At 38.3% G+C, this 21,412-nt stretch overlaps 1 protein-coding gene and 1 long non-coding RNA gene across 14 annotated transcripts in view; one reads left to right on the top strand and one right to left on the bottom strand.

Annotated features, from left to right (window-relative positions):
• The window catches only part of SOX5 (SRY-box transcription factor 5), a 377,294-nt gene that overhangs the window by 176,862 nt on the left and 179,020 nt on the right, over positions 1-21,412 (bottom strand). For 5 of the 12 annotated variants that reach the window (XM_072954196.1, XM_006199937.3, XM_006199939.4 and 2 more), the window contains exons 4-6: positions 18,530-18,616; positions 7,958-8,130; positions 3,227-3,295 (exon numbers count right to left, since the gene is read on the bottom strand). In XM_072954196.1, coding sequence (XP_072810297.1) covers positions 3,227-3,295; positions 7,958-8,130; positions 18,530-18,616 — 329 coding nt within the window. The other 7 variants (XM_072954203.1, XM_072954199.1, XM_072954204.1 and 4 more) reach the window with 5 other exon arrangements.
• Positions 10,133-19,905, top strand: LOC140691222 (uncharacterized). 2 transcript variants are annotated; one of them, XR_012066780.1, is made up of 3 exons: positions 10,133-10,199; positions 19,228-19,367; positions 19,816-19,905. It is a non-coding gene; the product is annotated as an uncharacterized lncRNA (long non-coding RNA). The 2 variants fall into 2 exon arrangements; XR_012066779.1 differs by lacking the exon at positions 10,133-10,199 and adding an exon at positions 17,207-17,777.

The raw sequence follows: 21,412 nt of genomic DNA, 5'->3' as shown, positions 1-21,412 counted from the left end.
CTCTGACCTACCAATCTAATCCATCTAGCGGATCTGCTTAATCCATCTAATGCATTGCATGCCTTTCCCAATATCTGAACCAAGTTAATGTCTCGTGTATTTATAATTGAAACAAAAATTTTAAAGACAGCCTTAATCGTGGACTAGTAACATAGGAGTCCACCACTGTATCAATGAAGGAACTGGAACGCATTGTTTTCTATGGTCCAAAGGAACAATGGCACAAAACATAAAAAAATGCAATCAAGGTGAATAATGTAAGTGGCATGTTCTTTAATGAAAAAGAATATGAAAACAAATGTATGTAAGTATACGCATGACTGGGACATTGTGCTGTACACCAGAAATTGACACTTTGTCACTAACTGTACTTCAATTCAAACAATTTAAAAAAAGAAAAATACATTTCTAATTAATGGTCAATAAAACTGGGAATTTCTGGGAAAAAACAGTAAGTGGTATGCTTTTTTCTACAGGGTCTTAAGGCCCCATATTTAAGAAAGAAAAAAAGTAGATCAAATTAAAAATACACTATATAAGGATTTCCAGATATCAAAGGTAATTTAATCTATGGTAAATTCTTATGTGAACATTGATTATGTATGCATTGAAAAAACTTAATTTCATAATAATATTTTTATAAATTTAATTTGCCTTCCACTATAGCAGGTTTGGTTTTTCATCTTTTTCCTCCTGCGCTTATGCTACCAAAGAAAAGGAGGAAGTAGAAAGAAGAAAAGGGAGAGAAAACATTCTAAAAAAGAAATAGGAGATTTATGTGGGGGGAGAAAAAGGATCTCTTCTTTTTCTTTTATTCTGCTATTTCTACACATGCCACTAAATCAGGGCTTCCCGTAACTGTATGAACAATCTCTCAATAGACTAATTTAAACATATTGTGATTTTCATAACTATTAAGTGTTTTTAAGACTGCTTCAAATTAACAATTTATACTTTAGAACTATACTTTTAGATAATTAATATACTAGAAGCTGTGAAAATTAATTCCTTTCAGATTGTCACTCTTGTTCAATACTTATTTTGTGCCTGAAACATTCCCAGAGTTTTCTTTTTAATAATAGCTTGATGAATTTTGACTGTTTCGGTATCATTTATTTGTACTAACACTAGAAAGAGGACAAATACATAGATATAATATCTCAACATCTCTTAATGTTTTCCCCCAAATTACTATCAGTATGATATTATTTCCTTTAGGGACTATTTTTCTTTTCTACTCTGTGAACTAGTGGAGACCAGAAGCATAATATTTTGATCAAATAGAAATCTGAAGCTTTTAAAATTCTCACACTTGGCAAAATTTCTATTAACAGTCAGAAAGCTTTGCTTCCGGTCCTAGTTTTGCCTGTAAATACTGTGTGATCTCGAGTAAGTCATTAAACTTGGCTGGAGTAGAGTTTCTATAGTCATGTCAATTCTTGAACAGATAATTTTTAAGGCACTTCATTTAAAAAATGCTCTGACTTATAAATTACAATGCTCCATGCTCTGGAGCAAGAAATCCACCAATTTCAACATTTTGTCATTATGACAGAGCTTTAAATCCACATTATGAATGCAGTGGCCACAGATGTGGAGTAATTCCCAAAAAAGTACTGAAGGTATTGGCTCAATTTAAATGGTCAGAAAACACAGCTGATCGAGTTTTCTACCTATTTATGATACGTGTTTAGATACATTTTTGCAATTCTGTTTAACAAAAGAAGATCTCAGTCTCCTAAAAATTATACAAACTTAAAACCGCTGGTATCGTCATCAAATTAAAGGAAACCAAACAACTTGCAAAGGTCCACCTCACTCATGGAATTTATTCTTATCTATAATGATAATTGCCATAACTATTATCTTCAGTTTTCAATAATTAAAAACATTTTAAGTGACGATAACCTGGTACCATCAACTAAAACTATATTCAAAGTCAGCATGCTTAGGCTAAACAAGAAATCCAATAAACAGTTTTTAACCACTGAACTGAACAACCACCCTCCGAATATGAATAGATAGTAATTTCCTATTAGGAATGTACTGCTCATAATTAAGGAAGGCTAGGAGTCCTAGCTGGAACATTTCACTGATGTTTCTCTGTCGCACTGAAGCTGTGACCAGCTCACTAAAATCTCAGGTAGAACAAAAATGAGCAAAAATGAGTAAACCTTGCCTGGGCTACATAATCCGAAGTAAAGAAATTAAGGGTACCTGACCCAGTTAGACAAAATGGGATAAACTTTGCTGGCAAAGAAGTCTAAATATGAGTAACATTCAAATGAAGTAATTTTGACATGTTTGCTTCTGTCATTTATGATATTTACACTTAACAAAATATATAGGCTTCTCAAGCTATAACTTCAAGAGAATGATGAATTTCTCCCCAGATAAGGTGACTGCAAATCCAACAGTTGCTTCCAGATGGATGATGTCAAGTCAGACTGGATTCAGTGCTCCATGAACTAGATTTCTTTTCTTGTTAGTCACAGCAAGCATGTATTGAGCACTTACTACGTGCCTTGACACCACACTAGAGCTCTCCATCCATGACTTTATTAAATCCTCACAAATGCTCAGATAAGAAAGGGAATTTTCAGAAAGGGAAACAAATGTTCTCAAAGTGTATGTTGCTAGCAGGTGGTGGAGACGGGATATCCCTGGGAACTTGGCTTCTCATTGCAGATTTCCACATAAGAAAAATATGGAGGTTAGAAAGCCCTCAATCTTGCTTTCTCTAGGCAATATGAAGAGCGAAACTCGACCTGACACCGACCCGCCTTCCCTAGCTTCCACCTTGCTCACACATGCTCCGGAGCATACCGCAGAAAGGTCCCTCTGCCTCTGCCATCTCACTGAAAACCCGCGACTCCTTTCTGCTTTGGTTCCCCCATACCTCCCCCATCAAGAACATTTACAGGCATATTTTCAACATTAAAGAACAGAGAAAAATGAAACATTTCTAACAATTCTCCGCAATAATTTCCTTTCAGTATAGGATTAAAAATTACTGTCAGCTTGCTTCGCCTGAAACCAACACAGCGGGGCCGGCGATAGAGTCACCATGTGCAAGATTCCCGTGGCATGGGGGGCCACGTGTCATAGTTAGGCTGAAAGTAATTTTTATTTTGGGGGCTCATTCCAGTTAGGGCATCTAAAAATGAGAACCAAAAAAAAAATCTATTTCTTAATCGGAAGTACGTATGAAATTATGATTTCTGACCTGGATCTGCTGTTGGAGCAAATTGATTTTGTGTTGTTGCTGCAGAAGCTGCTGCTGCTGTCTTGCAATCTGCGGAGAAATTGCACATGAAACATTTAAAAGTATACTGTATTCCCGGGGGGAAATCACCAGGGTTCTACGCCTCAAGGTTTGACACTGATTACATTTATGAAAATAGATGTGCCTGCGCCCCTCCGTACCAGCAATGTGTCCTGAAGTCAGATCAAACAAGGTATTCAGACTTCAGGAACAGTTCTGTTTCTTTTGGCCCAAAACAAATGAAGCCTAGACATGACAACCGTGATCCAATCCGGTGTGAAATGTTAGGGTTTCAAAAATCCCTCTTCCTGGCAACATGTTAAGAAAGTACTGCCTCTGACATTTTCAGTCCTTAGAAAAGAAAGGTTGTATTTCATACACAGGAGGGTGTTGTGACAAAGAAGTTCAGAGCAGCACAAGGTATTTTTAAGATGCTGTATTCCTTAGTGAGGTTTTGGTATGTCTCTGTGTTTTGGTAAATACTGTCATTTCTCCCTCCCACAAACTCCTAACTGCCAGCTCCTCAGCACACTCAATTCTGGTCTCTGCCCCCACTCTCCACCAAAGGGATCCTTAATAAAGTCACCGGTCACTTCCAGTTTTTTAAATTCTGAAGTGTTTCCTAGTCCTCTCCGTTCGTCAGAATGCAATACTCCAATGCTTTCCCTTGACCCTGAACTTCCGTCCTGGGCTCCTCCGACATCCCGTCTTCCTGGACTTGCTCCTGCCTCAGTCTGCTCCTTCTCGCTCACCGCCAGCGGCTCTGCCAGCCACTCAGTGCTGTAGGCTCAGTTTTAGACTCCATTCTTTTCCCTCTATACCTACGTCCACAGGATGCCAAGTGATTACAAATTTGTTTCTCTAGCCTAGACCTTTGTTTTAAGCTTCAGACCCATGTAAATGACATGCTCAAAGGCACTTCAGATTCAACAGATTCAAAACTGAACTCAGGAGTTAGTCTTCAGTGTGGTCATCCTAAGCGCCTCCTAAGCCAGATGACACAGTCACCCTGTGACCTGCTCTGATACCTTCCTCGACCTACTTACTTCTATACCACATTCTGTGATTTTATATTTTTTTTTTGTTTTAATTAACAGGTTTCTATCTTCTAGTTCGAGATCCGTAAATACAGTGAGGTCAGGGACCATGTAGATTTTGTTCTCATCATTTGCACATGCCTGGTGCAAAAGGGGTACAAAATGAATATTCAATGAAGAATGTATGAATGAATAGATGAGAAGAAAATTTTAAACACTTCATTACATGAGCCAGAGTAGGAAACTTTCTCCCATTTCTCAGAAGGCTGTAACTTCTAACCTCGTGAAACGTATCGCTCTCTTATAAATAAGCTCTATTTCTTATTCTCAATGATTTAATCACTATGGTCATTACAAAAGTCTATCCCTTAACCTTTGTATCAGAAAGCTAAAAAATCAGGAAAAAACTGATACATGCAGAGTCCACTGTTATGAATGAAAGTAAAGAATCTACATGGTGAGGATGGGGCTGCGGGGCTGCAGGGCTGCACAGTGGATTTTTAATTTCCCCCGTGTACAGTGGTATGATTATAGTTATTTTCATGCTTTCATTTTGTGTTAGGAATTCAGCTTAAAATATTCCTTTGTTTTTTCTTGAAGAAGAGTAGGAAAGAAAAGGGTAGAAAAAGAAATAACACTCTTTTCCTCAAGTCTAGGTCTTACCTCCCACATATCAATGTTTCAGCTGACATTTAAACCTAGCACCTTAAAGATTTTATCAAGTAACTGGCCACTCCACAGCCCTCCTCACTTCCTCCTGTTCGAAGTCACTGTTGCTTCTTGCCTAGACGGCTGTTAAGACCCTCCTATTCGCTCCTTCTGCTTCTGCCCTTGCTCCCGGCAGCCTATTATAAACCAGCATCAGGAGAGATCCCTTTAGAATATAAGCTGTGTCGTGTTACTGTGTTTTCCAAACCCTCTGTCTCATGCAGAGTAAGAGCCAGTTTCCACACCAAGCCTGCAAGGCCCTGCATGATCTGGCTTCCTGCTCCCTCTCTGATTTCATCTCCCCCTACTCCCTCCTTTGTCACCCCACGCTGCTCCCCTGTCTCTTGAACACACCAAGGACACGCCTATTTCCCAGGGATGCTCCTGCCTCTGGGCCTTGGCACTTGCTTTCCCCTCCACTCTTTCCCTAGATAACTGCACTGCTTGCTCCCTCACCTCCTGCAAGTCTCTGCTCATCTGTTACCCTGTCAATGAGGTCTTCTCTGAGCACTCATTTTAAAGGAGTCTCTCTACCTGGCCCCCTCATCCCCATTTCTCTGCTTTATTTTTCAGCATAATCCTTATCAACACACAGTATATTTTCCTGCGTATTGTCTACCTCTTCCCAGCTAGAATTCGATACATGAGGGCTTTTATCTGTTTTATTCATTGCTGCATCCAGTAAGTAGAACAGAACCTGGCATCAAACTGGTGCTCAGGAGATACCTGCTGAATAGGCGACTGTGGACTGGAGCTCAAACGGGTTCATTAGCAGCTGGAAGGCCTGGAACAGTAGTATTAGTGAGCACAGAGCAGGGACACGCTACACTGAGCAGGGGGTGTTGGGAGCAGGGTCACAAAAGGAATTCTCAAGAGGAGATAAACCAAACTTGAATCTTAGGGAATAAGTCCTAAATGACCTTCAGAAATGTCCCTGTGTCCTGATGAAAGGGTTCATGGCCGCAGAGGCGGTGACCATGTGCATGGCGAGGGGTCTGGGACAGCACAATGCGCTTCAGGAGCCTGACCTGTGGCTCTCGGGAGGGGTCTTCTCTCAGGCTGTGGAGAAGGGGTCTTCTCTCACGCTGTTGCCTGGCATCTCTGCAATATGGGGAGAATTCTGGAGGAGCCCAAGGGTTTCTGAAGTTCTAAGGAGAATGTCAGAGTAAGTAAAAAATTCTAGAATCTGCTGATGATACCTGAGGATGGGCCAGAACGTGAAAGAGAAAGAAAGGAACTTTTCTCTCCATTCATAAGGGCTCAGGTTGTTTAGGACAAGCATGCCCTCAGGCCCATCAAAGTAGGGGTTCTCTACAAAGAAATATCTCCATCTGGACTTCAGTTTCAGAGGCTCCTAGGATTTTTTAGAATTCAGACGTCTGAAGGTACTGAGAGTTATGAACAAAAAAAGGATGGTGTTCTTTCTAGACTCTCATAGGCAATCATTCTGACCTGTTTCATCACAGGGGTAAACCAAGAGGGCTATGGGCCATCTCCAGTAATGAGCCCAACACATCCTTAAGGAAAACGTGGAGGTGTTTCATGGAAAACAAAAATATCATCTTTCGAGCAGAGATGAACCACTAAGTAGAGAAGAGTAAATGGGAAAAAAAAGAGGTCTCCTCAAATATAATCTGAATATTTCTTCACCTCTTTCAACTCTGCTAGTTTACACTTTGAAAACTGTTTAGAAGGTTTGGCAGTATTTGTGTAGACACAAAAATCTACTTGACTAAAATCATGACCACCCCCTTCCACTTAAGATGGTGAGTGGACTGAACCCAGAAGATGGGACAGAAAAATGAGTCAGTCCGAGAACAGATGTGCTGTCTTTATATATAAGCCCCCATGACACCTTCTATCTTCCATTCCCACTGCTGCCAGTTTTTCCTTAAGTAACAGTCCTTATGCATCACCTCCATTTGCCCACTACACATCATTCTTCAACGTGTCAATTCGTACCATCTGATTTCTGCTACTAAAGTTCCTTAGAGGTCACACGCTTAAACACCAACAATGAGAATCTAAATGACAAAATCCAAAAGCTTCTTGCTTTTGGATACGTTCGCTTTCCTCTCTCTACCAGCTATCTACCCTTACTTCCGTTCTGTTTTCTCATAATTATCACCACTACTCTGATTTAAGGCCTGTACACCTGCCGTTCCTCTGCAGGAAACACCTTGGCCCTGGATATTTAGATCTGGGCTTAATCACCAGATCCAGCCTCCCAAACTGAGAAGCACTGCACTGCCCTATCAGTCAGTGTCTCTCAAATCACTCCTCTCACATTTCTTCCAGCTACTTATCACTCTCTGAAGTTATTTTGTGAATTTTTATTTTCCTTTGTTAACTGTCTTTCTCTTCTCATTTTAGCTTTTAAGGGCTTTGTCTTTCTGGTTAATTGAGGTAACTTCAGCACAGTGCCTAGCAAACAAAAAGCCCTTGATTACTTTTTTTCTGGAATAAAATAATGAATCCTATCTTCTCCAGTGGTTTAAACTACCACCTGTACGTAGCTAGTCTAAGATACTTAGCTCAGCCCTCTCTTCAAAACCGTTAATTGGTATTTCTACCTGCCTCTCACATACTTTCAGTTGGACAATCTGACAATAGCTCTAATTCAACATAATAAAACACGTAATTTTTCCAAATCTGCCCTCCTCTTGACTTTTCCTATTGCCCAGGCTCAATACTTTTTCTCTTTAGCCCACTTTAAAAAATTCAGCTAACCATAACTCTTCCACCTGTTAATTCTGTCTCTTCTCCCAGGGTCATTACCCTATCTGGTTTAGATACTTGTTTTGGTATTTTGCCTTTTCATTTACTTCTGTGAGGCGGGGTTGGGATGGGGGAAGAGGCTTTTACTGATCTTCGTTTGCCTCGAAGAGTGACACTGCAGGCAGAGAGCTGCCTGCGGAATCCGAGCGCGTCTCCAGCGCCCGCTCACCTGCTCTTGCTGCTGCTTGGCCAGCTCCATTTGCTGACGCTGTTTCTCAATCTGAGATGCAGCCAGTTTCTTCTGCTCATCGTGGGCAGCCAACAGCTGCTCTCGCAGACTGGTGAGCTGATTGATCATACCCATGAGCTGCCTCTCCTTCTCAGCTAGGCTTTCGGGAGTCCCTGAAAGTAAGATGGCAGTAAAACATATAAGAAAAGAGAAATGAGAAGACAGTGGCTTTTCAAGGACAATGACTCTGGTGTATAGAGAACTACTAGAAATACAAGGTTTGACACCCAAACAAACATGTAACTACTTTGTTTTAGATTGGAACTCAACAGTAAAAGTGATGGCTATTTACCCATTACAAAATATCAGAACGTACAAATATTTTCTTTTTTTTAATGAAAAGCTAAAATCTATAGCTTTTTCCTCTTTTATTGTATAAGTAAATAAAAAACCTTATTTTACAAGAAAACCATAAACTGAGCATTTATTATTCTTAATGGTCTATGCTGGGGCCTGATGAAAATAAAAAGAGGTTAGAGCACAGTCCTTGGCCCTAGGTAGTTTTTGTTAAGCCAAATTAAAGAGGACAAAAATATGAAAGTTTAACAACCATAATTATTGAGATTGAAGTTTTATTATCAGTGATATGATTCTCCTTTTCTTTAAAAAGAGAGTCTTGAAGAATTAGAACTACGGAATCCTACCTTTAAAAAGGAAAAATATCTATTAGCCAATTGTGTTTTATATTATTTTCCCATATGCCTTTCACAAGGCTTTCTTCAAAAATAGAATATAGGTAGCAGAAAAACATATTCAAGTTTGAGAATATAAATTTAGGCTATCATGAAAGAATGAAATGTAGTTGGAAAACTAACAGAACGCATTATGGCCACTCAAGATTACAGTTAAATTCAAGATTTGGAGAACAAGTCACACGGTCATTTAAAATAAACAGTATGCTCAAGATACTTAAAACATGCCAGTGAATCTTCCAAGTCAGGTTAAAACACTTATTTGATACACCAGAAATGTGAGCAGTTCACTGAAATAGAAACAGTATCACTTTTAATTGTTCTTTTAAGATTCACCAGATAGACAAGACCCCTATGGTAAAGTGCGAGCAGTAGGAGAGAACACGCTTTTTAATTACAATTTTCACTTCAAACATGAGACACTAAGCACTGTTTCAATAATGCATTTGCCACCTGTATGTGTAATTAGATAGAAGGCTCTGTTATAACTCAGTCACCCTTCCCCATCCCACTGCATTTCTCCGCCCTCCCCCCCATTTATGCTGAAAATGCAAGAGCTTTTTTTTGGAAGTACGAGCTATAGTTAGTGGCTTATAATTTTCATGTGTCCGTTTGGAAGGGAAATAAAGTTTCTGAAGTAATTTACATAGTTAGAGAACAAACATTCAGAAAAGAAATTCTGAGTGGAATACAAGGCAAGAATCTTGCCTTATACTCCTTATCATCAATTCTTAGCCTTATTCAGGGCAGGTGCTCAATAAATCATCGCTAATAATTTATTGTATCTCAGATATTTGGGGTCCATCAAACAGAAGAACATTTATTCTCAGACTAATAACTATATGACTACTACAATTAGAATCTTAATACTAAATAATCTGAATATACACTGGAAAGATGTTTTCATGGAAATATTCCAATGACAGTAAAATGCGCATCTTATACATCCTCAGCAGAGGAGTAAACTGCTACCACGTTCCTATAAATACACACTAGGAGCTATAATACAGATCACGTCTCATGACCCTCATGAACTTCAACGAGGTAGTTTCACTCCTAAAATCCAGCCAAGGAAAACTGTAGGAAATGAACCATTAATAAGTATTTTAAATAAAATATTAGAAACCACCTAAATGTCAAATAGGAATAATCAAAAAATGATGAGACATCCACATGGTAGAGTATTTTGCATCCATGAGAACAGGCTTTTTTAAGAACGTTTAATGATATGGAAACTTGTTCATGATATAAAGCTAGGTGAAAAGCTGGACAGAAATGAAATATCCGCATTAATACCTCAATGCATGCACATATCTACATTTAAAAAAACACTAGAAGAAAGTTTATCTATATATTAATAGTGGTTATTTTTAGGTGGTGCCATGTGGGTCATTTTAATGTTTTCTTCATCTTTTTATACTTAGAAAATTTTCTACAATGAACATTATCACTATTATTATCAACTGCATAATCAGAAAAATGTTTTTCAGGTAAGTATGTGGAAGTATAATTTAAAAGCTTAAGATGACATTATCTGTTTTAATAACTGATGTAATACCAATGTGTAAAGACATTTATTTGATGATGAATATAAAGAGATACCGTTCTGCCATCCAGTATATAAAATATTAACAAAGGCCTTTTGTTTCCACTTAGTCACACAGACATCAGTAAGATTTACTTGAAATCTGATTTTATCGTCTGGGTTCAATTCAAACTCTTTGAACCTTTAGCCCACCTCCCCTCATCTTTCACGTTTCCGTTATGTGCGCTCTCATGTGTTTTAATCTATGCTAGGCCTGCTCTGATCCCCTAAGAGTGAAGGACTGCTTAAGAGACAGAAATGCCCTGTTTCGCTCCTTTCTACTTCCCAGTAACTACAGGAATGGTTATCATTTGAGTGATTCTTATAGTTCTGCAGGTTCCACAGAGGACGTGTAGGTCAGTGAGGACACTCCTTAACACAGAGTGACAGAACTCATGGGGGAGGGACCGAGCTTGAGTCACCATCTGAGCAAGAGATCTCACCGGGCATACGCTGTTTATAGTCTTTTATCTGCCTCATCTTCCACCCCGAATTCACTAGTAATCCTATCAACCCTAGAACATACCATAAACCAGCCCATGTGTCCGCATCTCCACTTGAAGCCTCTTAATCCAGGAAGCCGCCAGCTCTCTCTCTTGCCTTGACCACTACAACAGTTTCTAAACGTTCTACCTTCCTGCACTCCTTCTCCTCCTAGAGCCCATTCTCCAGGCAGCAGTTCAGGGTGCTCATTAGAAGGCACATCAGATCGCGCCACACGCCTGTAGAAAACCACTTAACAGCTTTATGTTGTACAGAGTAACAGCCAAACTCCCTCCCCTCCCAAGTCCTGAATGGTCAGACCTTTGCCTTCTTGGCACCATCTCCTCCCATTTTCTCTTTGCCAGAATGCTTCAGGCACGTGGCCTCTTTTGAGTTTCTCTGATACCCACATGCAAACTCGCTCCCACCTTAGGGCCTCTGCACCCCAACTCTTACCCTCTGGAAGGCCCTCCCCTGGACCAGGGCTTCTCCAGCCCCGCATCGCTGACACTGCAGGCTGCACGTTCTCTTGCCGGGGAGCCGTGCTGCGTACGTGCTGGCAGCACTCCCTGCCTCGCCTTAATGCCCCAGACGGCTCCGACATCGCCGGGTTTCTTTCTCCTGCTAGAGAACTACTTCAAATGACTAGCTTTTTCCTTTCATTCATTCAACACACAGTCACAGAGTTCTTCCTGTATGTTTCACACTGTCCTAGGAGACTACACGGTACAAGCCAGACAAGAACATGCCTCACAGAGCTTATATTTAAGTGGAGGAGATAATACACAAATTCAGATCCAACCAGATGGCAACTTAGATTCCAACTCCTCCGAACGCTTTCCTCGAACAGTGAAATTACAGAGGCCACCATCTCACATTCTATCATGTCATTCCATTTTCATTCTGCGCATAGTGGTTAGCACTGTATGTTGTACTGTTACTGACACAGTTACTTATTTTTTGACCCTCCCAGCAGAGCATAAGCTCAATGATAGTAGAATACTGGCTTGTCTGTTTTGTTCAATACTATATCCCTGGAGTAATGCCTAGCACAAAGCAGACACCCCAAAAACCTTTTATTAAATGAAGAAAATAGCCTTCTTAACAACAGACAAAAGTCCTTACCTGACTGGTAATGAACAATTCTATGAAAATGGATAAATAGCCATTATCAAGATTTCTTATATTAAGGATGGTCTCAAATACATTTGAAATAATAATTTAAAAAATTTTGGAAGCTGATACTTCCCCAATATTGTTTTATTCTACCAAAATGAAATATATATAAACAATCAAATTGAAATAAACAATCAAAATCACTGTAAATATGGAGCAGTTTTGTCCCAACTAAAGGAAAAGTAAAAGCAAGGAAGAATCACTCAGGAAAGGAAAAGTCCTAGAATTTTGAGGCTAAGAGTAAACTGAAGATCGTTTCTTTCCTCAAAAAAATTAACACACATTTAATTCTTTGTTTCAAAACAACAGTGAATCTTAGCCACAATCTTTTTTTTTTCTTTTACTGTTGGTATTCCTTAGATTAGCAGTGTCATAATTTGGATAGGTCTTTACTTGGTTTAATTTTTTTATGGAAATGTTACTTTCAACTGGTATTCTCGATTTGAGGGATCTAAAAGTCATTTGCTGTGTTGCCTTTAAAATTCTGCCTAATGAAAGAGCCTCTACAAGACTGTAAGCTCCAGGAGGGCAGCAGTGTGTCTACTCCACTTGCTACCACTGCATCCCCAGAACACAGCACGTGGCAAGACAGACAGCAGAATTTGTTGAATGAATATAACAACTAGAAACTAACTTAAGTTATTCTAAATTTACATCTAAAGCTTTTTTCAATGACGGTCTTTTTTTTTTTTTCCAATGACAATCTTATATCCAACAAGAGGAAAAAAGTTAGACCCCTCATCAGAAGGTGTGAATGGCATTTTTCAAAATCAACAGAAAGGAGTAACTGTTAAGTTATCCAACTTACAAACATCTGTGAATCGGTCTTTTTTTGTTGCTAATAAATGTAGTCAAACTTTAATAAAATTTAGTTACATAGCCTTGATGGAAATATAGATACCCTCAGAAGTTGGAATCAATTAAAATTACATAGGAAATACTGTCATTTATTACATGACAATGTAAATTAATATTTCAATGTACACTGTTAATATTAAAAATATTCTTACCTTCTTCCAGATTTCTATAATGTGTTTTGAAAAAAAAAAGTTTAATTCTTTTTGCTTCAATATCTTAAAAGGTGGCCTTTGGCTTGGAATTTAAAATACATGTACTATATAGCTTCAGCTTTAAGGGTGACTATCATGAGAGTAAAATGGAACACTTGAAAAGCATCTATAATCTTTACCATTGTTACTCCAGGGCTGGATGCTGTGCTTCTGGGACAATATGAACAAGATGTTTGCAATATCAGTGGTGTAGTGAATGCAAGGGTCATTCTTTTTTTTTTTTTTATGGTTCTATACAATGTTTTTACAAATGGCTACTTTTTAATGGAGATTGTAATTTTACACACTTTCCCCAAGATCATTCCATTCACTTACTTGGATACTGTATGTAAAATGTAAAAAACATTTTTTAAAAATCACATTAAATTTGCTGCATTTACAGACTAGAATGTAGTCAAAAACAGTCATCTCAAAACATGGCACTTTTGGTCATTCATTCTTCAAATACATACTGGGTTCCAAACTTTGGGCCAACAGTAAGCAAGATAGTCCACCAGGAAATTTCACCACATAAGCAGGCTAACGATGGGTGCATCTCAGAGGGACTCATCATCTAGCTGTGGTGGGTCTGGATGTTTTCAATTTTAAAGGATTTGCAAGATCACCCATTCCAACTTTACTGAAGACAGACTACCAAGCATCATGTAAAAAGCTCAAGCTTTAGAGACAGACTGAATTAGTTTTACAACTTACCCCGTCACAACTAAAGCTCGTGGCTTTGGGAACAAAAGGCTTTGTTACAGTAATCTTTTAAGGGAGATGTTAACAAAGCGCTGATACATAAATGGGCATGTAATCAATAGTAATCTGCAACTGTGCTTAAATGAGGGGATGGGGAAATAAACCAAAAGAGGTAGCCTGATTTCCACAACTGCTTGAAAGTATCAGGGCAAGGTGACACCTCATCTTTTTGACTACACCATGCTTCCTGAGTGACGGAAATGTTAATTTCAAAGAGGAAAAGGTTTTAGGTTAATTCTATTATCCAATGATCTGGATGGCGTAAGCTCTGAAGCCTGCATCTACAAGAAAAAATAATGTTCTTATAATTATTTTAATTTTAGAATCTTCACACCCCTCACACAAACGAATACTTGTTAAATGAATGAATGTTTATTAAATGAGAAAAATGTTGAGGAGAGTATATTTTTGTTTTCAAATATGAAATCCAGATTAAATATGTAAGAGTATCTGCTTAAAGCATACATTTTTAAGTACCCATTGGAAAAGGTATATAAAACTTCTTAACAGGTGAACTGGATTATCGATATGCAGATTGACGCGATCCAGCGGCTAACCACTTTCCCTGTCACTGGCTGTGTTTACACACTGGCACAGGGACTCTGGCTTTCTAAGACAGAGCAACTAATTGATTTGCCGAAAACATAAAATCATTCTCTACTTTATAGACAGTGCCAAACTTATTTTAAAGATCTATATTCTGTGCACTGGTAGTCTTTCTTCAGCTCTTATGATCCGGTTTTTAGAAAAAGTGAGAACACTACTCACAAGCAACTACAAGGGACTATAAAACAAGCTTAGTAGATTAAAAACAATAAACATTTACTTTATTTAGAAGTAAATGACTATATATTATGTACCTTCCTTATGGCTGACTCTTATGTTAAACAAGTTCCAGATCCAACAGTTCCCTCAGAAAATAATCAACATTTCCAACCCCACTGGAAAGATGTGAAGACATATATTTTATGTACAAATGAAAGAGTCACAAGGTAATTAGCAAACCACGTGTTTTTTCAATAGTTACTGGATTTTTAAAGAATGGAGATAAAACAACTTTTGAAGTTATACAAACGCTTACATATCTAAATGCTGAGATTTCAGTGTCCATGTTTTAAATTTCCAAAACTCCAAGGATACCTTATTAGATTTACAACCTGGGGCCTGATTCCCATTCCAAGCCTGTTTATTTTCAAATCCTCTGATGTTAGTCCAATAGACTTATCTCTTTCAAGCCATACACTGAATCAACATATCTCTTTTTCTCTCAAAGTTTCATGTCACCTGAGAGAGGCTCTACTTTAATTCACGTGTTGAATCTACACAGCATGTCTTTGATTCACAAGTTCTGAAAGGCCACCACCTTGCTGAGTGGGTTCTTTCCTTGAATCCATTATACTGGCACTCTAGAAAGCCTTTATGTCCCATCTTCTAGAAAGAACAAAATTATAGCTTTCAAAGAGAGCCAATGTTTTATTATACCAACTGCAGCTGGCCTTTTCCTTAATACCAGCTACAACACTTCCCTGGCCCCAGTTAATACCCTCTGAGCAGGATGAGAAGGGTCCACCAGGGATACCAACAGGAAACAAACCCAGCTCTAAAGAATTCTTCACACAAGGCAGGTGGAGAAACTGAGCTAGGCTTTTCTGAGTGACCTAGTCAGAAGACCTCTCAAACAATGTCCTGCTTTTAGACCAAAACAGAAATATTTGAGAGAATTTTGTATGCCAATATTTTTGCTCTAATTCTATAAATAAATTTAAGTCAGTAAAATACACATTTTGCAATGACTTTGTTGAAAAACAAACGGTGTTTCGTTTAGTCAAAGCTGCCATGGATCCCCAGATGCTGTCCTCAGGTGAGGTGCCAATGCAGTGACCTTCAGTGTAATGGCATTTCGTGCTAGCTGAGACAATGTATGACAGTCCTGGCTGCCAACTGGAACGCAGGCACTGTTCTTCCCTCCTCTCAGTAACTGTGAGGCTACAGAAATACATTCCTTCAGCTCTCACACGGCCAGTACTCAGTGCTTCTGCTATAGGCAAGGGCAAGACACCTCTGTAAACTGGCCAGTTCCACTACGTGGCTGGTTGGAGAAGAAGGAATAACCCACGTGTTCAGGCAGCTAATCTGTTCATAACATATACTGACTGACTGCTGTCGGTAGAGCTTTTAAGTCAAATTGTTTTGTTCTGCAAAACGGAATCTAGTGTCCTTTTCGTGTGTTTTTTAGAGGATTGTTTCTAATGTAACTTTAAAACCTAATTACTTCACATTTCCAAAGTGCCAGACCATCTTATAAAATGGTATACATTCTAACAGGCAAGATCACCCAACATGAAAGATAATTTTATGCCTTTAGAAGTGGGTTTCCTTTACTAACTCACTTTGTTTCTTGAAAAATGAGATTGGTTTTCATTGGGTATGACAACTACTTATTGATGGCTAAACTACCCAAACCAAACGCTATTTATTTCTCCTATTTCTAAAGGCTTATCATTTTTACTTTTTCAATACTAATAGTAAGAAACACTTCTTTGAACTTTGCCGAGCTGTAAGTTTATTCTTTGTCCAAATGCCTTGGAAGTAATTCACTTACAGAAATTTGAAGGCAGCCCTTAGGAACTGAGTTCTGTCCTCACCTGTCTTAGAGACTTCAGAATGGGCATGTGTGTGCGCGTGCCTGCGTGCACACACACACACACACTCATTCACTCACTCACATGTCTCCTGGAACAAATTAAAAGTTAAATGAAAACTGACCCAGTAAAAATGAAGGAGAAAAGTTTCAAGCCACATGAAAACTTGGTAAAAGCTGTAAATATTCTAATATATGCAAAGGTTCTACTCAAATACATTATTCCAAATTATCACCAATAAATCATCTGAGAATTGAGTAAGCTCACATTTTCATTTTTTTTTTTTTAAAAAGGTCATGCTTATCCTTCCTTACCCTGACTGAAAACTGTACACAGACAGGAGACTTCCATCTTTACTTGCCTCATTTAAAAAAAAAAAAAAGAGCTGCCAAACAGTCGGGCCATTGTTCTGGACTAACTTCTGAGGTGGCGTGAAAACCACATTCCTGGGCAGTACCTAATCATCGCCTCCGACCCTCCAAGAACCATCAAGAAGAATTCATTTACCCCCAGAGGGCAACACGCTATTGTATCCGCTCCCCTCTCCAGCCACCTGTGAACAATGGGCAGTAATTGCAACTGTCACGGGCAGTAGGTAGGAAAAGTCACCAGCGCTTTTTTCCCCAGTTTTCTGCCAAACCTGATCCGAGCACCTAACACAGAAGAAAGATCTACAGTTGCTTTTAAAACGCATCAGAAAACAGCTTTTTGAACGGAACCAGAGGACAATAACCAAACTTGTGCTCTGAATGTGAAGCTTAGAAAACCCAAAATTAAAGACAGAAACTTCTTTTGTGACTGTACTGCAGCTTCCTGAACTAACCCCACAGGCAAGCCTGAAAGGACAGCTGAGCTTCTTTCCTCTGCGCTTATCATCACTGCTGTTGCTGCTTTTAAGTCAGACTTGTGAGGAAAGCCAGGGAGGGAAAAATGTCTGTCCTCCAACGGAATGAGATCACACGGCCTGGAGCGGGCGGTCCCGCCTGCTTCGCTGTCAGTTATCACCTAGGTTGGAGGAGAATAAAGAACCTTGGAGAAGACACCCTGTATCTCAGGTGCAAATGGGTTAAAATCCAACAAAATCAAGAAACAGAAACTTCTCTGTTCTCTCTAAACTTTGCCTTCGAGCTCTTCAACCAATATTAATCATTATTTGCTTGAATTTCATTCCATTCCAGAGTTTGGTTACTTAATTTGCTGATTAGCAGGAATTCATTCTTTCCCCACCCAGTCACATCCTAATCACAGCCTGAATATATGTAAACTCCCAAATAGATGGATGAAAAATGAAATATTCAGGCAAACATTTTCTGGAAGTTTCCAGAATGGAGATGCTACTGTCAAGAAGGTCAAACATTTGAGAAGACTGAGGTATGCTCTGCCCTTCTCCAGGATGCTCTTATGTAGTAGAGTCTTAAGAGACTTAAGACAATTGCCTCTCTCACTGGGAGAACACGTGCATGTACACACATATGCAAAAAAAAGTTATTTTTACACATATTTCTACATGTATATTAATATAAATCTGGTGATATTTTAAATATATATTCAGCCTCTATCAAAAATATACACAGTAATATATAAGTAAGTAATTTAATATTGATGAATAAGTATTTTCTCCTTAAAATTAATCCTTTAGAACTCAGAATCAAGTGTCCTATTGGCAACGAATAGAAAAACTACAGATTGCCTACTATGCCCTGAGAAACCACACTTTTTAATTAATTGAAAGGATCATTTGATTTTATTTTTATATGAGAAATTAAATCTCATCCCCTTATTTCTGATTTTAAATGAAGATTATGTGCATTCATACTTCTCATGCATAGACTGTATAAAATCATCTCAAAATATGCAGTTTTTAACCCTATCATTTTGATTTGTACTTATAAAGTAAGTCATTTGAATTTTTAAAAAGTGATGTAAATCAAAGACTGTAAAGATACAGTGGACACACAAAGAGGAAAAATAAGAACCCTGGTTCATTCCCTTTTCAAGCTGGAAAAAAGAAACACCCAAGACAGAGAATGCGTGGGGGTAGAAGTATGTTATCACCATTAATAGTCTTGAATATCAAATTCATTTTGGTACATTTTGGATCAAAATAATTGCGAACGTATTACCTTTTATTTCACCGAAGTTCCCTGATCCCATTGCAAGAAGCTTGTCTTTCCAGTCCTTTGAGAGTAGCTTTTCAATACTGGGGGTTTCTAAGTAGAAAAAAAAAATGTAAGGAAATCAACATGACTATCTTTATAATGTAGCTCATTAAAAATCTATCCGCTAAAAATAAGGCCATCCCTATCCCAGCCCCAGTTCATAATGACTTCATCAACAAACTGATAACAGGGCAGGGAAAAAAAGAATGTATTTTGTCACCTGCTGTTTCAAAATCATTAGCTTTTTCGTCTTGCGGAACAAAGCCATACTAATTCTTTATGACAATGGGTACATATAAACCTGCAGTTCATTGTTTTTCAATTTAGTGAACAAATTCCTGCTATAATGGATGCTTGTCAATTTCAGGGTGTTAGTCTGCAGTCAAAAAATAATTATGTTGATAAAATGCAGAGTAAAAAAAGGCAAAGAATTAGCTCTTAAATCTGCTACATGTAATTACATCCCTCTGTGTGTTTACAATTACATCCACTTTATAATATGTGTTTAACATCGTGTGGTGGTAAGCACACTGTGGAAAGATTTGCCAGTACCGTGAACATGTTTTTTTAAAAAGTTCGCATAAAAGAAGCTTTACAAAGATTGCAAAATCTAGAGAAGTGAGCAATGCCTAAAACGGAAACTTATTATTTGCTTATTTCAGATTTGCAGCGCACTCTTTTACAATGCCTCGTATTAAGACAGGGCACGGATACTTCAGAGAGCAGGGTTATGTGTTCTTCTGAGATTTGTTTTTGTGCATCATATGGTTTTGATCTCTTCTTCTGTGCTGAACTTTAATGTGTAAGTAAATATAAATGCTGATAAAACTCCCAAACGTTAAACTCAGTTCCAAATAATGTAATTGTATATTCTTGTCAGCATTTTGATGGGTACACAATTACAATGGCTTTCAATCCCACGATTAGCACTGCATTCAGTTAGAAAATGGTGTGTACTAAAAGATAAGTGTCCCAGTATGCTCCATCTAAATAACAATACCCACACTTATTATCCAGATCGAAGACCCACACCGCCGTTCTCCACATTGGTGTTTATGTGCATTTGTGTTTGTTCAGACATTTGTTTACCCCCTACTAGGAGCATAAAGGGAGTACATGTTAACTTATCAAAGGGACCGTCTGGCCTAGAGACCATAAGATTATTGGAAACGGGTTAATTCTCCCCACAGTAAAATGCCTATTAAAGCGTCTTCTGCATCTTCTTGGCTAATGCTATCTACTTTTCTTAGGCCCCCATCTTAAAGTCATCAGCTATCAGAGTCACAAAAGCCTGTGTGGCATTTTCAACTAAGTGGAGACGAAATTTTCCTTGGAAAAACTGTGACAACATGGAATGCTTCTCTTTCAGATGTCAATAACTTGAAGAAAATAAAATGGTGAAAAGCTCTGAATGATTACTTCTTTATATAGACTGTATATATAGTGTATACATATACACACACACCCCCCCACAACTGCTGTGTGCACATTGACTACAGAATGTGTGAAATGTTATTTTTTTCCTTTGTGACAAAATATATCTCTCCATTTTTCACATTTAAGGAAAACAAGAGTCTAAAGATTTTACTTTACTTTTTCTTAAAATATCCGTATTTCTACACCACACTGTGTTGACAATGGTAATGACAATTCTGAGTAATAAAATGCATTCAATCTCTTCTGATTGTAATCAATATTTCTGTTCACTGAGGCTTTAAAAGTAACTTTAAAATATTTCTGCAGGGATTTCCAATGTTTCTACATTCCCAGTAAACACTGCGTGAGTGAAATCATTTTTTAAACCTTATCAGAGTAGGTCAAACAAACACCACTGTTTCTTTTTTCCATCACTCTACAAAAATTCTTGAGTAGCATGTAAACAGGGCACAGCCAATATGGTATTTGCAATAGAGCACTGTCAGTCATTAAAAGCTAACAAACCTTTGCGAAGCAGGAATGCAGCAATAGAAACCCATTGTGCACTAACAATAGGCCCCTGAACCTCCCGGCACCAAAAGCAGACCATTTTACTTTTAAGGCTATTGTCTGCAAAGTCCATGACAAAGCTTTTCCCCTGAAGCTAGACAAAATATTCACTGTAGTGTGCTCGTAAAGAAACAGAAGTCTTCTGTCTAAGTCGCAGAGTTAAAGAAACAGCCGCCAGATTTCTGAAACCTGCAGAACATTCTTTGCCTCTTTATTAACTTGCATAAAGATAGAAGGCTCCTATACCATGCCACTCTTTTCAAGTACTTCACTTGTAACATACACTACAGAAAAATGAATAACTTCTTTAAAACCAAGTAATTTGGAAGATGTAAAATCAGAAATATATCTAACTCGGGGCTGTCATGCCTGTGGATGAATAAAGATAATAATATTTGCAATTTGAATGAGGTATATACTTTAAAATAAGATTCAATAAACATTCATTGAGCAGCCTATGTGCCAGGAACTATGCTAGATGCTTTCACCTGTATTTCCTGATTTAATCAGATCGAAGACCTGAAGACTCAGATTGTGTTATTATGCCCATCTTCCAGAAAGAAGAAAAAGAAGAAGAAAGAAGAAGAAAGAAGAAGGAAGAAGAAGGAAGAAGAAGAAAGAAGAAGACAAGAAGGAGAAAGAAGAAGAAAGAAGAAGAAAGAAGAAGAAAGAAGAAGAAAGAAGAAGACGACGACGACGACGACGTCTGGGGTTCCACAATACCTAACGGGCAGAGCTGAATCTTGAACTAAGGATTTATTTCCCCATAAAATTCCCAACTCTTTTGTTGACAACAAAATGATAATGACAGCTAATATTTTGAGGGCTCAGTGCTAAATAGTGTATCAGGCCCTTTATATG

This window comes from Vicugna pacos, chromosome 34 (genome assembly GCF_048564905.1).
Source record: "Vicugna pacos chromosome 34, VicPac4, whole genome shotgun sequence".
Classification (NCBI taxonomy): Eukaryota; Metazoa; Chordata; class Mammalia; order Artiodactyla; family Camelidae; genus Vicugna; species Vicugna pacos.
The sequence above is the reverse complement of the archived record's forward strand: the minus strand, read 5'-3'. Positions and strand labels throughout refer to the sequence as shown.